The sequence below is a fragment of the Fulmarus glacialis genome, unplaced genomic scaffold (assembly GCF_000690835.1).
Source record: "Fulmarus glacialis isolate BGI_N327 unplaced genomic scaffold, ASM69083v1 scaffold35137, whole genome shotgun sequence".
Lineage (NCBI taxonomy): Eukaryota > Metazoa > Chordata > Aves > Procellariiformes > Procellariidae > Fulmarus > Fulmarus glacialis.
In genome coordinates this window covers 50,310-68,035 of record NW_009223164.1, presented here as the reverse complement: position 1 = coordinate 68,035, position 17,726 = coordinate 50,310, and the positions used below count along the sequence as shown (strand labels likewise).

Genomic DNA, 17,726 nt, shown 5'->3' with positions numbered 1-17,726 from the left:
GTGTCTTATGAGCAGGGAAGGAGACAGGCTGTCCATCCCGCCGGGCTCTGTGGTGCGGCCGCCGTGCCCCTGTCCCCGGCCCTGCAGGGGATGAAGCCCGGCTCTGTCCGGGGTTCAGCATGAGCAGCGCAGCCTGGACTCCTTGGGGTACACGGTAAAACGTGAGCGTCCTGGTAGAGCTGGAGCGATTTTGTCCTTCTGAGGGTGCCTTGTGTAGGTCATGGCTCTTCCCCTGACTCAAGTGATTCTCTTTATTTTTCAGGACTTTCCTGTGAAGTACCGTTTTACATTTTGGGTGGGTTTTGACGTACTAATTGAGGTCAAAATCCCATTCTGAAACCCTAACTCTTCAACAGTTCTGCAAACATACTGGAAGTGTTATAAAGGGGGTTTGTAAAATACAGGAACATGTGGACTAGGACCAGGATAGCTGTACAAGGAGCTGGGTTGCCTTGTAAGCTTGAGTCCAGTCAAACAAAATAAGCTTTAATGGACAATGTGTGGTTTGTTAGGGGGAGGATGGGGGCGGCTCCATTATGGAAAGCAGTGGCCAAGCAGCTAAACATAAGCTGTTGTTACTGATGAGGTGTCAGGAGTGGTTATTACGTTTGTTTGTATACAGATAAAAGAAATTGGCGAGATGATCCCTTTGTAAGGAGGTGGTACCTGTTACCCGAGGGCCCTTCCAGCAAAGTAAAGAAGCAGCAGCAGTTGGAAGTTGAAGCCAGACAAACCAAAGCTACAAATACTTTGGATCTGTAAGGTTTTCATTCTTACGCAGTTCGCTGATCTCAGCCTTTCTGTTTGCATTTTTTCTAGGGAACTGTTTTCACCATCTCAGAAATACCAGCTCCTTGTATATCATGCAGACTCTCTCTTCCATGATAAAGAATATAGAAATGCTGTAAGTAAGTATACAATGGCCTTGCAGCAGAAAAAAGCATTAAGTAAAACTTCAAAAGTAAGACCTTCTACTGGGAATGCTGCATCAACTCCCCAAAGCCAGGTATTTAAAAATTTACTAGTGTGCTGTATAAAATGATCGTGTTCCTCTTACAATGAATGTTGCTGACTCAATATTTATAGGATCATAGAATCATTTAGGTTGGAAAAGACCCTTAAGACCATCAAGTCCAGCCATTAACCTCCCGCTACCAAGTCCACCACTAAACCATGTCCCTAAGTGCCATGTCTACATGTCTTTTTAATACCTTAGATTATGGATTTATCATATCAAATAAACCTGACATTTAAGGCTAATTTGTTTTGAAAATACCAGTGTGGTGTTTTCTAATGCAAAACTTAATATGGTCTCAAACATGAGATTTTTTTGTATGTGTAGTTCATGCTTTTCATTTGAAACAGGAGCAATATGAGCTAGCAGTAGGTTGCATTGTTAACTTTCTTGCACTAGACTTTTTCAACATAGTGTAAGCATTTAATGAGGAAACCTTACTCATTTTTTTTACTTGACTAAAACAGCATTGTACTTTAAAGTTTGTTTTTTATTTCAGTGTTTACCATCTGAAATTGAAGTGAAATATAAAATGGCTGAATGTTATACGATGCTGAAGCAAGATAAAGATGCCATTGCTATTCTTGATGGGATTCCTTCCAGACAGAGGACCCCAAAGGTTAGTTCTGGCAGATGTTTGTCACAGGTCCTCAGTCAGCGTATCTTGAATCTGTAGGCCAGTATCTGGACAAAAATGAAGGTAGCCTATAGGTATAATGGCATTGTGTCTTGGTATTTGCTTTTGTATTAGTTAAATGTTGTTTGGAAACGCTTCCTAATGTTTAAATTAGCTTAGTTTATTTGGCCTCTTTTCTTTAAAATCAGGCAAATTCTGTATTCCCTCTGTTAGAAAGAATTAAAAAAAAGTGAAGAGAGTTAAATGCTTGTGTGCATCTTTATTAATTTGTGTGAATTACCTGGTTAACTCTTTAGTATTGCACATGGAGGTACAGAATTTTGCTTATGTACAAGGATGAAAAAACTAATTTTTTTAATTTAAAAGTTTGTGAAGTATTTGTATATCTATACATAAGGCTTGGAATCTGTGTCATCCATTCAATAGTTCTTCTTTGCATGTTATCATAAATAGTTTTCATAGGGCAAAGAATAATGGATGGTCTCAACAAAAGCAATATTGATCACATCTACCAGGAGAAAAATTTATGCGATTGCAAACAGCTGAGTTACTGCAAGTTAGTAAGCAGTTGCCAGATACCTGACTGAATAATTTTCTGCAGTTCTGAGTCAAATGTGAATGTGAGAGCCAAAGCAATTGTTTAAATTAATGTACTTTGCCTGGCTGTAACCACAAAGTGGAGCCGTTGTCTCTGTGGAAGAGCTATGTGTCAGTGGACAGGAAAGGCACGCTGTCACCTGCTAGTGCTGAAGGGGAGACTTGTAGCCTAGTTGTCTCACAAGGCTGACTCTTCTGTGGTGTTTTCCCTATTAGCCAGTCAACATAACTTGCTAAATTGTGATTGCTGTGAGCAAGTGTTTTAATATATTCTGGAACCTAGAATGTGTATGGAATGGCACTTCGTGTCTTATTGTATAATTTGAGCAATGTAAGATCCTTGAAAGGCTGAAGATTTTGGCAAGTAGAAGGAATGCCAGTGCTCCACCTTTTAAAATCTTTTCATCCTTTTTAATAACAGTTTAGATAATGTTAAATGTTTAGATCCCATTGTGGTCTGCAGTGCCAAATATGTTGAGTCTTTGCTTGCTGGCTCTGTTACGTTGTAAGGACTTAAGATTAACACACCAAGTCAATCAGCTGTGTTTCATGTATTCCTGTATTGTGCTAACAGTGTACGTGGCTTAGACTCTAGTAACGTTAAAGTGTTCTGTTTAAAGACCAATTTATGGAACAGAAAGAGAAGAAAAGATTGAGAAGAGCAAACTTTTTACCTATACACACTAGTAAAATAAAGTATTGTAGTAGAAACCAGCTACTTGTGTTGTGTAGAGCTCAAATAACTTCTGTTATCAATCGTGACTTCATTCAGAGGCTAAATGGAAACTTTCTCTGCCTTCCTAAGCTAATTCTCTCAAAGACTTCCATTTGTTTGGAGAGATCAACTGAAAGAAGGCTGATGTAATGGATATATAGGTCCTTCCTGGCATCATATATAAAAGCTTGCCTGTCTTTTGACTTCTTATATGCAAAACGCTGAGATTTCAAGATGCACTATGCAAATACAAAAGAACGTAAATTTTATCTTTGGACTCAGAAAGAAGCAACAATTTTAATTTTATACTATATGGTAGATTATAGTGTTCTCAGAAGAGGAGCAGGTAATTTTGTCTTCTGCCCAGGACGGGAGGGAGGGAGGCAGGCAGGCATGCTTGAAGACAAAGTTGTGACCTTTTCTTAGTGAGGCTTTCTCCTCTCTCATGCTTGACTCTACCAACATTTCTATTGCTTGTAGATCAATATGATGTTGGCAAATCTATACAAGAAAGCAGGTCAAGAACGCTCATCTGTTACAAGCTACAAAGAAGTACTAAGGCAGTGCCCTTTAGCACTTGATGCCATACTAGGTAGGTGTCTGCACACTGTTAGTATTTCAGTATTAAACAGTATTGTAATTTGAATTATGCTTGGGACTAGGTAACTGTCTTGCATTTGCATGTAATATGTAATGCCTACATTATGCAAATTATAAAAAGCATTGTAACAAGCTGCTTGTTTATGCTTGTCAAGGGATGGAGTTTCTGGTCTTCAGACAATTAATTTGTATTAAAAGCAGTTTATGGTAGCTGAAATTGATGTATATACTGTTCTGAATAGGCTTGCTCTCGCTGTCGGTGAAGGGTGCGGAAGTGGCCTCTATGACAATCAACGTAATTCAGAGTATTCCTAATTTGGATTGGCTTTCAGTGTGGATCAAGGCATATGCTTTTGTGCATACTGGAGATAACACAAGAGCAATAAATACCATTTGGTAAGAGTTCAAAGAGCATGATGTAATCAAATAATATATTAATATTTATATATAATTATATTTAAAATGACATTATATAAATAACAGGCGCTTTTTTTTCTCTTAAAGCTCTTTAGAGAAAAAGTCATTGCTGAGGGATAACGTAGACTTACTGGGGAGCTTAGCAGACCTGTATTTCAGAGCTGGAGATAATAAGAACTCTATTCTAAAATTTGAACAAGCACAAATGCTGGATCCTTACCTAATAAAAGGTGAGTAAATCCTAAAAGAAAGTTTACCTAGTGTAATGATCTGATGAGTGATGTTAGAGTAGCACCTACATGCAATCAAGCATGCAGTGGAATATTGTATATTGTTGTACCTGGATTTCAATTCAGAATTTACATTCAGAGGCTGTGTATCTTGAACTGTTACTGGTAGTTGCACAGTTTAAAGTAGGTGTTTGTGGGTTTGTTTTTGTTTTTTCTTGTTGTGAATGGACTTTCCATTTCTTGATGATGGATGTTCAAACGTGTCACTTCAGGAATGGATGTGTATGGTTATTTATTGGCACGCGAAGGTCGACTAGAGGATGTGGAGAACTTGGGCTGCCGTCTCTTCAATATTTCTGATCAACATGCGGAACCCTGGGTGGTATCTGGGTAAGTTGTTTTGTTTCCTTTCTTTCCTCCACTCTTGATTAGCTGCATGCAGCATTACAGTTGATACAGTGGATTCAGCTTTTTTGTTCAGAAGGTGCTTTTCTATTCTATTCTGTTCTTGGGGTAACTTAAATTAGCTATCCATAAATACGCATTTTGGTTGTTTTCTGTATGTTTAAACCTATTAGAGTTACTGCATCTGTGCAATAACAACGATACATTAAATAGCTGTAACAGTTAATATTCATACTGCTTTTTTTTAAACTCCTGAAGAGTTGGTTTTCCTGGACATACATTCTTAACTTCAAATGCAAGAAGTTCAACAGTTGCCTGTAACTTCTTTCTTTTTTTTCTTTTTTTTTTTTATTCTTCTTTCTGCTTTTAAACCTCTATGAATGTGCACAGGCACCACAGGCAGTACATGTTTACAATCCCTCTTGTCTTTCCATAGGTGTCATAGTTTCTACAGTAAACGATACTCTCGTGCCTTATACTTAGGAGCCAAAGCTATCCAGCTTAATAGTAACAGTGTACAAGTTTTGCTGAAAGGAGCTGCTCTGAGGAATATGGGCCGAGTACAGGAAGCAATTATACACTTCCGTGAAGCAATACGTCTTGCACCTTGCAGGCTGGATTGCTATGAAGGTGAGTGAAGTGAAGCTACTCACATACACAGTGTTGGTTTGGTGTGAAAGTTGATGATGATGATTAGGCAAGTGAATAGACAGGAGTTCTTTTCTCCTGTTGACTTTCTAGCAGGTAAATTATTACTACCCGAAAACCTAGAAAGCCTGGGTAGAAGTGGTCAGATGAGGGATACTAGAGCATGCATGTATTTATAAGAATGATTTTCAGGGCTTTTTTTTTGCTGTTTTTTGTTTTGTTTAGTCTGGATATAAACAGACATGGGTGTTCTGAGCAGATGACTTTTGGATGATAACATGAACTGTATGGTTAGTTCTACTGGGAGCTTCATTTTGTCATACTTTTGTCATATTTATTTAAATCTTGTTGATCTCAACAGCAGCTTCAAGTAAATAGTGAGTTGTGGAGAGTCCGGGTGAAGTATTAATATCTCAGTACTGGAACTGGACAAAAATCTTAGATTAGGTGTACTTAGTCTTAGGCTTTGGTTTTTTTAGTATCTGCGCGTAAATAAAAGTGCTTAAATAGAAGTCAATTATCTGTAGAATGGTTATGTTAAAATGTATAGAGTCACTTTCTGAGTTGCAATTTGTATTTGCTTATTGGAGTGTCAGTTGTTTGGAGTCTGATTGCTACTAAGTGCAAATAATTGAGGAGGGCTGAGTGTGTGTAGTGCTAACTCAAAAACTGAAATGGTTTCCTTTTTATATCATCAGGTCTCATCGAATGTTACCTAGCATCCAACAGTATCCGTGAAGCTATGGTTATGGCAAATAATGTGTATAAAACTCTGGGAGCAAATGCACAGACACTCACTCTGTTAGCAACAGTCTGTCTCGAAGACCCAGTCACGCAGGAAAAAGCAAAAACGTTATTGGACAAAGCGCTAACACAAAGACCTGATTACATTAAAGCTGTGGTAAAGAAAGCAGAACTTCTTAGTAAGTTCCTTTTTCTCCCCCATCTCAGTTTATTTAAAGCATACTGTTTTACATGGAAGAGTGTTCTGCAGCCTCATCAATGTGAAGAATGTAACTGATGTTACAGCCCAGGGATTTATCGGTTCTATCCTGAAGGAAAAATCACAGGAATTAATTGCATCTAGCAACTGGTATTACACCAGCACTTAAAACAACTGCAAACAAAGTGTTTTGACTTCAAAGTATATGTAATTGTAAGTGTAGCCGTTATTGCAACAAAAAGCCATTGTTTAGAGTTAATCTTGCAAAAAGTGTATCACTACTATCCCCCATGCTGACAGTTCTGAAGGAAGAAATAGTCTTGTGTTGTGATGACTCTGTGTACACTCTGGCTTTTTATAGATTTATCTAAACTATTAATTAAAATTCTAGTTTTGCATATAAACAGGTAGAGAACAGAAATATGAAGATGGAATTGCGTTGCTGAGGAATGCACTGGCTAATCAGAGTGACTGTGTTCTGCACCGAATACTGGGAGACTTTCTTGTAGCTGTCAATGAATATCAGGAAGCAATGGACCAGTACAGTATTGCCCTAAGGTAAAGCAGAGACTCTGAGATTGTGGTATATTTATAGGAACCAATAATTGACTTGACTAAGTAAAAAGTTGAACTACTAATTGATAAGGACATGCATCAGAGGTAGCTTTATATCATTCTGCCTTGAAACAAACAAAAACATACAAATGGTGTCCTGTTAATGAATTAGTTGGTCATAAGGCTTTGAACTGAGAAGTGCAAAATTTAGGGACTGCATTAATGCTAAGCATGTCACTAGGCGTGCGATTCCTTGACTAACGGAAGGATTAAGGCATGGACTTAATAATAATTAAGGCATGGACTTAATAATTCTTAATTATTATATAGTCGGGCACCTTAGGATCCATTCCTTTAGACTAGAAGGTGCTATATAAAACTGAGCTATTAAGTAAATTTAAATAGTGTGATTCAATTTAATATAACCTAAATGTTATTTTAGGGTGTTACCATGTTAAATGTTACCATGTTTTGATTTCAACAAGTTAAATTTACCTAGTTAAATCTAGTACATTATGTCCACTATAAACTTATATAGCTTAAATGGGTCAGCTGTTTTTGCTTCCATACAATATATTTAGTCATAGTCAATTAAATTTTTGCTGATTTCATGTTACTTTATAATTATTATTGTCTGGAAGATTAAGTTTTCTGGAAGAGTGTGATGTTTAGATAAGTGCGTTCTTGGGGATCAAAATTGTTTTACATAAAGATTTAATACTCAGTGTTATGGTCATCCTGAGGTGAAGTTGCATTATCTACTAAATTGACCTTCTTGATGGTGTTAAACAGGAAGCACAGAGAAGAAGATGAGATTTTTGTAAAAAACATTTTTGTTTTTTCTTTACAATAATGGCACAAATACAAGAAAAAAATGTTTTGGGACAATGCTTTCTTTTTCTTTCTTTCCTCAGTTTGGATCCAAATGATCAGAAGTCACTAGAAGGAATGCAGAAAATGGAAAAAGAGGAAAGTCCAACAGATGCAACCCAGGAAGAAGATGTGGATGATATGGAGGGCAGTGGAGAAGAGGGGGACTTGGAAGGCAGCGACAGCGAAGCAGCTCAGTGGGCAGATCAAGAACAGTGGTTTGGCATGCAGTAATGGCCTCTCATCCTGCTGCTTGTTTTGGCACTTGACCATACCACTTGGGCCATTCTTTGAAGAACATGAACTATGATTTTCGCAGTAACAAAGGATTTTTTTTTTCTTTTTTCTTTTTAAATAGACTCTGAAACCATTTAATAGTTCTATGCATCTCAATGCCATGAAGATTCTTGATGCTTCTTATTTATTAAGTGTAAGGGACTAACTGTATTGGAGGTTTATTTGGAACTTTGATTTCAAAAAATTCCTGCTAAAACTAAAAGCATTAGAATCTGAAGTGTGTAATAAGCCTGTTGTTTATGATGAAAACAATGTCTAAATTCTGTCCGGGGCTAAGTGTATTTGATCGATTTGTAAATACAGTGGTTTGTACTCCTTTGTGGAAAAGGTCTTACTCTCTTGTTTGTATGCTACCCTTTGGGCTCACACTCCTGTTGAAGTCTGGAGGAGCTGCTTGGGCGTGGCTGAAAGCAGCACTTTTCTCTTGCTGTGTTTATTGAATCAATTTGTCTTTTTATAAGGCATTACATGTGCTGTAAAGGAGAAGTTTGGTGTGCTGGGCTTCGACTTACAGGACACTTTTATAGCTGACTGATTTCTATGTGTATAGAATTGAGCCAGTGTTGGAGAATTACAGTCATTTCCTCAATCCTTACTAAACTCTGTAATCACTTAAAGTCTGTACATGAACGTTTATTTTTAAATGCCGTTTAATTTTATTTCAGTGTGTTACTAAAAGGTTTTACAGCAGTGACTCAAAGCACTTCACATTCTGTATACAGCACTGACATTTAAAATGATGTGAAAAAAATTCATGCCTCTTCACTTGCATTGCTGTAGAAATGTTAAATTATGCAAACACACATACTGTCTTGGTTTTGCCATGTTTATATACTTCATGTTTTCGTCAGGTAATACTTGAATTCATGTGTTTTCCCTCACCTTTTGAAGGAAAGTTGCATTGCTTCACGTACAAATTCTCAACATCAGCGTTTCAAAGGTGAGCTTCTTTGTGTAATCTAGAAACCGTTTCAGTTCTGTGGCTTGATGTATGGGAGGAGGAATTATGTCTGGCTCTTATTTTTCTTACAGTTCTGATTTCCTTACTCTTCACTAAAACATGCGGTTTTATCTTTATATTGGCAATTTGGTTCCTTTTGTATTTACTCTGTTACCACAGGTATGCTGGAACACACAGACTTTTTCTACAAAGCTGAAAAATCGTTTTGAGTATCAGAGGAAAAATGGCTACTTGATATAAATACGTGACATGGAAAACAAGCTTCCCCCTAGGTGCAGATGTATAATGCAGATAAGGGTAAAATTTCTCTCCCTCTGTGATGTGCATTATATCAGTTAGAAAAATGCTAACAAAAAGAATAGGCAGATTACTTCTATTATAGTCTATTTTGGAAATATTTCGGTATGTCACATCTTAGAAAGGAGGAGTCTAATAGTTTGTCCATTTAAAAAAAGAAAACAGCCGGGTATCTGTTCTCTCTAGAATTTTATGGGCTTTAGACTTTCCAAAATATCAAATTGAATTATGGTTATTTGAAGACTATATGAGAAGAACAGAAAAGCATGTGCTGCTGTCTTGGTGATTGAATTGGCATAAGCTGTTACTGCTCTTTCATTAAGTAAATACACCAAATGGCTGTATTTCAGTTAGAGCAAACATTTTGTTAATTGCATTCTGGTGGATGAGAGGCCTGATCCTGTTCTTCTTTTATGAAGAATTTGTTTGTACCATTGCTTTGTGACGCAGTGAATAGATTTCAGCTCATTGCATGTCTTTCACAACAGAAAGAAATATACATGTACAAGCAAATTCAAAGCATCTCTTTTTTAAAAAAAAACTGCTTTGTTTTCTCTCACACTCGAGCATTCATCAGATTGTGTTCTGCATCTGAAAGTTGGGTAGCTTCATTAGCTTTCTAGTTGTATTCCAAGCCTCTGTTGTGGACGAAAGAATGGAGTTCTTGATGTTATTAAACTAAAGGAAGGACACGTTTAATTTTGATGAGAGAAGTATGTGAGGTATGTGATGTATATTTTGCAAGCTGCGCAGCCATTTTATTCTAGTGGTTCCTTTAAATAGGTCATTACTCGCAGATGGAAACCACTGGCCTTATGCATTTCTCTGAACATTTATATCGAACAGGAAGTCGGAGAACCACAGTTTTACTAAAATCTGTCTGTAGTATGTTTGTAGATAATCTGATAATCTTTCCTTTTAGAACAGACAGGAAACTAAAACTACTTCAAGATGAGTGTGCTGTAAAGAAAACATCAGCGTGCTTACGTGCGGCTTTAGCAAACAAGTCCAGGTACACCTAAGAACGCCTTAAGATAGCTGTCAAAATAGAGTTGTGTCCTTGCTGCTTTGTTTTTCTGAGAACTTGGCTCCTTATTGAAAGTGAAAAGTTCAGTCAGATCCTGCAAATAATACCTCTGTAAGTACCTGATGTGTTGGGGTTATATAGCTTGTGTGTAGTCTTTGCTAATAGTTGTACGGTAAGTGAGTAAAGAACTTTAAGATGCCATACATGTCGAGCGCATTTGAGATTATATAGATAGATAGATTTAGCATGAGTTTCAGAATTCTAGAGGGATTCTTCTTGCCTCTTAATGAGCCTTCATTAGTGCTCTAATTTTAGAATGTGATCTCTGGTTTTGCAGAGATCTTGTACTCTCAAATTCAGTTACTGGTATTCTAGTTCAGGGAATATAACAATTAGCCCATAATAAGCAGCTGACCTCATTCCGTCCCTTAATCACATGCTGTGCACCCTAGAAGAAAAGATCATAAAGCCAAAACCTGAAGTTCAGACTGTGTCAAATCTGTGAGGTAAGCCCCCCAAAGTGAAGCAATTTGTAGGTGAGGCAAGAAAGCCGTTGCCATCCAGTTGTATTGTGCAGCACTGGCACGTCTGCAAGTGCTAGCCTCTGGGGCTGGGCGAGGATGGAGTGATATGTTTGCTTGAAATCCCTGACTTTAAATCACAGATGTCGTTAGTAAGTTTTAAATTTTTCTTACTTTGCAGTAGGAAAGACAGAAGAGATGCAAAGGGACAGAATTTCTTCTAACCTTACATAGACTTGCGTAAGGGCTAAAAGTCTTATTTTACCAGAGTCTAAAAGCAGTGCACGTTCATGATGTGGCTAGGAATTACCTAACGAATGCATGATCCGTAGCAGGAGATGTGCCCATGCTTTATTCTGTAATGTGCTGATAACACCTGAAATATTGGCAGTATTTCTAATTCTGATTTCCACATCTTGGGAATCCAAGAATTGTGAAGCAGAGATAATAGAAGGAACTGAGGACTGCTGGCCAATATGTTTTCTAACTGAGCTGCTTCTTCCTTTTCTGTTATTGCTGATTACAGAGACATTTCTGATTCATTAGGACTTTTTTTTTTCTTCTCCTTTCAATAACTGTCTTCCTCATTAGGCCTGTTCTTGTGCGGTGATTCTTCCCTCCTTGCTTTTCAGGAGCTCAGTGATGTGGAAACTGATCCATCCAGGGCAGAAGCAGGGAGTATTTCTTAGTCAGCAAACCTTATTTTCTCACAGCTTAGATCTCAGCTGTAAGGAAATCCCAAAGGCTGTGTCTGACACTGTAATTTCAAGTTACACAAATATACTATAACCAAATAACTTTTAAAAAACAGATCTAAATTAGCGCAGTCTCCAGGGGTCTTAAATTTAGTGACCTTAGGTGGGCTTAAACTCAGTATAAACCTAGGATTTCAAACTAAATAGCCTTAGGCAGGGCTTAAAGTAGCGTATTCTAGATAATGTGTGTCCAGTACAGCCCATCAGTAAATTGATACAACTTTATGTAGTACCCAGCAAAACTCAAGTACATTGCAGTCAATGTTGCTGTAGTTTCTTCATCAAAAGGATCCCGTGTGGGCCTGAAGAATGATTCCTCTACCCGTGACATTCCTGTACTGCCAGGGTGACAGTTTGAAAAGTAATCCTGTGAATTCATGCCTGAACCTACCTCCAAAATATTCCCACTTCTCTCCCATCCTTCTTTTCCTTCTTAACTCTGCAAACCTTTTTGCTGCTTTTTTTTTTTCTTTTTTTTTTTTTTTAATCCTTTATCTGTTCACTTCGTAGCCCTGCAAAAGGTTGGTTGGTTAAAGCATGTTGAGAAGCTGGGGCAAGAACTGTGAAGCTGTTGTTGAATTGCTGGAGCTCTCGCCTAAGGCCCTGGTGATAATTAACATGTTTGTGCTGGTCCGGTGACCAGATGTCGGAGGGAAGGGTAACAGGGCAGGGGGAATGCTGGCCTGGAAAGGGGGAGAAGGGGCTGCTGCTGCCATTCCTGCTGCATTCCTGGGACCGGCGGGCTGGTTAAGATGTCATTTGGAAGCTGATGGAGAGGAGGCAGGGAGATGCCTGGGGCTGGGTGTTTGGGTGGAGGGAAAAAAAAGTTATTCTGGTGCAAACACAGCTCAGAGAAGAATAAAACATTCATGTGGGGAACTTCAACGTAACAATTTATGTATTAAGTAAAGCCCTTCGGCTAGTCCATGCCTATCACTGTTGATGACAACAACAAAATAGAAAGAAATACGTATGTTTTCACTTACTGTCTTGAGCCTTGTGCTTACTTTGTGAACCTTAGTGGTTGTGCGGTGCTGGGTATGGAATGTGCAGGGGAAGCCTCCGCTGCGGTGGGTCGCTGACGGATGTTTACACTGTGAAAGCCTCCCTTTCAAATTGCTTCCCCAGAAAGGCCAAGGACTTTGTAAGTTTGGAGATCAGATTCCTTTTCCTCCTTTATCATCCCGTCAAAACACCGATGCATGCAAATAGAGTGATGGTTTGGGGATCTAACAAGAGTAATACAGTTCCTGACTTATGAATTTTAAAAGGGATTGAATTTTCCCCATCTGGCCTTTCACAGACAGTACCATTTCTTAAAGGACAACAGATGCCATCTACTGAACGGCCTGCCTGGCGGCGTGTGTTTGACCAGAGCATGGCATGGCCGGGAACACTGATCTTGCATTCTGAACGTTTGCCTGCGGACACTTCAGCTATCTTTTTTTTCAGCTGTACGTTCCGGAGTGCTGTGAGCCTTGTCTAGAGGACAGAGAGAGGCAAAAAATCCCACATCCTGAGACTTGGACTTGATATAGATTTCTTAAATATTTACAGAGGACAAAAAGTCCAATTAAATGGAAGTGGCTGGTTGGATAGGCAGCAGCAGCACACTCTGCTTGGCTAATGGGTTCAGTGATTTGGAACATCTCTCAGTTGGGCTCCCTGGGCTGGGAGAGTTTAATGGTTGGCAGAAGTGAGCTACTTAGATTGGCAGTTGATGCAAGAACTTGGGTTGATCTGGCAGCACAAAAGGGCCTGTTCCTGTGCTGGAAAGGCGACGCGTTGCCCTGTGCTTTGCTAGCTTTGCCAGCTCCTTCCCAGAACTATTTAACTATTTAAAAATTCCCTCAATTTTTGTTGTTCCTGCTTTTTTCCTAATGTTTAGTGTATAGTATATTGTGTTACTCCTTGACGTGCAGTATGGTTTGATGAGTTGAAGCTGGTAACTTGGCTTCATTCTCTTGGAATACTGAATAGTTTCCCGGGAAGCATGATGACATCAGCAGAGCAAGAACAGCAATCTGAGGATACGCATCTTCCTTAGACTGGTCTGTGTGAGCTGCCATCCGTATGGTTCTTGAGATAAATGTTTGTCTGTTGGGAAGCCCGCAAAAAGCTGCAATCTGTGACCGTGGAGCTTTTTTGCCTTGTAAAACTTGACGGGCTCCTAGTTAGCCAGCGACGGAGTGGGAAGACGGCGTAACCTCAGTTTCTGGTTTTCCGGTAGTGAAAGTGAGCTGGAGGCAATGTTTGTATGGATTGAATTGTCCCTGTCGATCTGGTAGTCCCACGTGGCCTGGAATGCAGGTATCTGCTTAACTGACACAGGGAAAGTTTGGCATTACTCTGAAAAAAACAGTAAGTCTTGTATTAGCCTGAGTTCTAGCTGGCCTGGGTAACTACTGGGTCCTGGCGTTGCTGCTGGCTGTTACAAGAGGAGGGACAGGGTACGGGGACAGGCTTTAACATTTCCTCAGCTCACCAGGACAGCTTTTAATAGGTGGGAAAGGAGGTGGCTGCAGCTAACCTCTCGGTGTCTGTTCTGTGGAGGGTAATGTCACACCGAAACTCGGCCAATTCGATAAGGCTGGAGGATTCTGTTGAGTGTTTGCTCCCCTTATGGAAATACTGGGCTCTGAGAAGTTTTAAGGACCCTCCACCCAGTAACGCTCCAGCCCTGGAAATATTTGAGTTTTTGCAAGAGGTGTTTAACCCTTCCTGTGCTGTGCTTTGATTTCTGCTTTTGTTCCTGCCGCCTCTATCGCCCAAAAAGGGTGATTAGGAAAGAGATTGGTGTCATCTCCTTTTGTGCTATGATTTACCATCCATGCCATGAATTCAGAGGCTTTACATGGTGGAAGGAAGAACATCCATCATCTGGCCTTAAATAGGTGTAGAGACATTTACAGCCTGCTACTGGGATTCCTTGCGGAGGACATCGGGCTGCAGGGCGTGCAGCCGTGGCATGAAGGGAAGCGTTGTCTATCAGAGGCAGAACTCGGCCACTCCTCTCCCCTGCCCTGAGGAGAGGGGAAAGCCTACGGCCCGCTCCTAGCCCCAGTCTAGTCCCAGTGCCAACCCAGTGAGGATTGCCTTTCCACTGGGCTGTTAGCGACAGGTAAAAGAGGAACCAAGTAGTGTGGTGGGACACTGCCAGCAGGGCTTTCACTGAGAGGGAAGAGTCCTGGTGAAGACTTCAAAGACCAACACCTGCCATGCAGCTGGTGAGGGGAGCTCTTAATCCCATTAGGCTTTAAGTCAGGAGCTCCATTTTGTGAAAGGTCGGATGTTGTTAGTCTTTCAAAGTACATCTGTTGGATAAAAGCCCTTCTGGTTTAGGTAGAGACCTCCCTAATGAGCATGTGGAACCTGATGAGGCGTAGGGAAGAGGTAAATGCTGAGCTGGTCTCACCAGGGCAGCTCTGAGTCACAGAAAAGTGACTTCAGGAGTTAGAGCAATTTCCAAGAAGAGGAGGGAAGTAACCTGGGAAGTCTGTGTGCTCCAGGGTCAGCGTCAACTTGAGAAAAGAATTCAGGACTTCAATTTTAGGTGCTTGAATTTCACTTCATCACCTTTATTAGCTCTGTCCTTCAACCTGGACTAAAGGAACGAGCACCTTGTTCCCCGCTGCGGCAGGCAGCCACCGGCAGCAGTAGCCTTTCTCTGGTTTAGTTACGTGTGCTGATGTAGATCTGGTGCTGTGCAGCGCGCGTTCGTTCTTCAGGCTAGTTTTGGCATGTCGCATACAGCTTTTTGCTGTTCTGTTGCGGAATCTGGTTGACACAATGCTGGGATGTGGGTAGAAATGTTGGCGGTGCTGCTTGGGGGGGTTCTGTAACATTGGGAGGTGGAGAACTTGTTAAAGCAGGTTCTGGGTGCTTTGGAAACTTGGCCTTGGTTTCTGACAGGCCACCTGCGGTTTGTGTGCCTCGTCTGATGGACTGGAGATTGAGTCGATGCTATAGCGATTTCCTTCTGGCTTTCTTTTTGATCTATGAGAGGTTTGGGAGCTGTGAGCAAGAGCAGCGTGGCGTTTGGAAAGCAGCCCATTGTGAGTCCGTACTTTCTGGTTGGGGCTGAGGCTTCCAGCACCTGACGGCTGGTTTGTGAGCACGGCTGGGTGGCTGTGGCTTGGGTTCTTTTATTATCAGTTCACTGTAGGTATAAAGCCCCTCGGTGGGATGTCCCGAGAAGCTGACAGTGCCCACAAACCAGAGCCCAGAGGCTTAGATTTTATAATGCTGCAGGATTTGGTACCCATAACTTATAGCCAGAGGTGAACTGCGGCCACTGCAAAACAGGACTGGAATTGCTGATTGCAGCATGGTGAGATGACGAATATTTGGCAGGAATCCCTGGAAAGCTGAAGAGCTCCACCATGAATAGTTGTTGGCATGGCAGCCCCGAGTCAGCCTGGCTATGGACAGTGAGGTTGTTCTTCCAGGAAGGGAAAGGACACACATTTGATGAGTTAAGGGGTGGTGGGAGCTTTCCTGCCGATGGTTTGCCTGGTGCAGGTCAGTCTCAGACCTAAACTGAAGGTCCGCATTAGTGCTTAAGTCACGGCAAAGGGCAGTGACAGGAGAAACTTCTTTTAAGCTACGACTTCTGTCCGGGATGTCCTGCCTCGCTGCACGCGGGGCAGCAGCAAGCGCAAGATCAAAATGCTCGCTGTTTTGCAATCACGGTGCGCTGGAGCTGCGTGACTTGGTTACGAAGGCATGAGCTGGGTGCAGCTTGATTGTTGTTAGCCACTGATGTTATCTTACCCTGGCAGTAAAGTGGTGTTCCAATGCCTGCCTCTGTAGGAAAAATTGACTCTGCCACCTGCATAAATAGCAGGGGGTTTGTAGCAGCCTGGATTTAGCAGGTTTTGGGTGTTTGTTGTTGTTTCTGAACTTTATTTCAGTTAATTACGGTAGCCCCTCTGCCTCAGAGGCTGAATGGGACACACCAAGCGGTTCTTGGAGGCTGGCCACCGTTCAGAGTCGCTCTCTGGGTCTGCAGGGACACAGACAGTCCCTTTGGACTGAGCGACGTGTGAAGGGCAGCTCACACGGCACGTGCTGAAAGCTCCTGGCCTCTCAGCTGCTTTCCTCGGGCTCCTCAACCTACACGTGTAAAATTGGCCTAAAAGTCCTTTCCTTTGCCGTGCCTGAAGAGCCAGACTGGTAAATTTTACCTCTTCTCTTAAAGTTGGTGATGTCAGCAAAATCCCGTGTCTGGCTTATGCGCAAGTTGGCACTGCCCCAAAAGCACTAATTCAAATGGAAGTGGCGAGGTGGTCCCATCACACTGCACGTTCCTGGCCAGCAGCTCCAGGAGCTGGAAGAGGATAACTCTTATAGATTCCGTTGTAAGAGGATAATCCTCATAGATTCAGTTCCCACTGTCTCTATTTACACAAATGACAGGGACTTGACCTGATTAGGCAAATAGCCCGAGCCTGCTAAACTGATGGCCAAAGGCCTCTCTGCACTTCCACGTGGTTAAATTGTTGGGATGAAATATTTTAGAAGAATGCTTCAGGTGCTCAGAGCTCTGCAGACTGAGCAGAGGGTGGATTGCTGGTCTGTCTTCTACAGTCCTGTGACTTTTCCTGTGGCTTTTTCCTAGCTGAGGTTGCAAAGCAGATTTGCCCTCTCCTCCCCCAGAGGCTTTTCTCCTTTCTCGCCCACCCTCTTGGGGGTGGGTGTGGGTTCTAATCGTTCACAAATTCACCCCAGTGTAAAAATAGGGCTATTTTCTGCCCTCTGTATTTAGGGTTCGATGTAATAGCTCAAGTTATTAGGCATTATAGATAATGGGGAACTGTTTTCTTCCTCCGTGGCTATCAGTGGGCTCATCCTTGCAATGCTTTAGAGCAGGGGTTTGCAGTGAGAGGAGGAGGAGGAAGATGAAGCTTTTTATCTCAGCATCTCTTGCCACATACTCCTGCACTCAAGTACCTAGCAACCCACTCAGTGTCACGTTTTCTTCATATGGCTGTACTCCAAAGTGCTGCTTGCAGTGCATTTGGGTGACTAGGTATGAGTTAATCTTGCAGATCATAATTTAAAAAAATGTTTAAAAATAAGTGAAGAGTTTGGGCTCAGTTTGCTCACCAGTGAGGCGCTGTCTGGATGCAGAAATGCTGAAACCATCTGTGGAATGTAACTTGCCGTGACAGCAATGCAGACAGAGTGACAGCTGTTTCCTGAATAATGACTTCATATCGTCACTAATCTTTACA

The 17,726-nt window shown here is 41.2% G+C and overlaps 1 protein-coding gene across 1 annotated transcript; it reads left to right on the top strand.

The window, feature by feature from the left end:
- Positions 1 to 622: 622 nt before the first annotated feature.
- Positions 623 to 8,112, top strand: ANAPC7 (anaphase promoting complex subunit 7; the record flags this gene model as incomplete). The annotated part of the gene is made up of 11 exons (XM_009581712.1): positions 623 to 758; positions 820 to 1,006; positions 1,515 to 1,634; positions 3,445 to 3,556; positions 3,807 to 3,960; positions 4,069 to 4,211; positions 4,484 to 4,601; positions 5,053 to 5,246; positions 5,963 to 6,187; positions 6,615 to 6,765; positions 7,677 to 8,112. Coding segments are annotated over 11 exons (1,730 nt in total), but the record flags the coding sequence as incomplete, so codon positions are not given.
- Between the last annotated feature and the right edge of the window lie 9,614 nt (positions 8,113 to 17,726).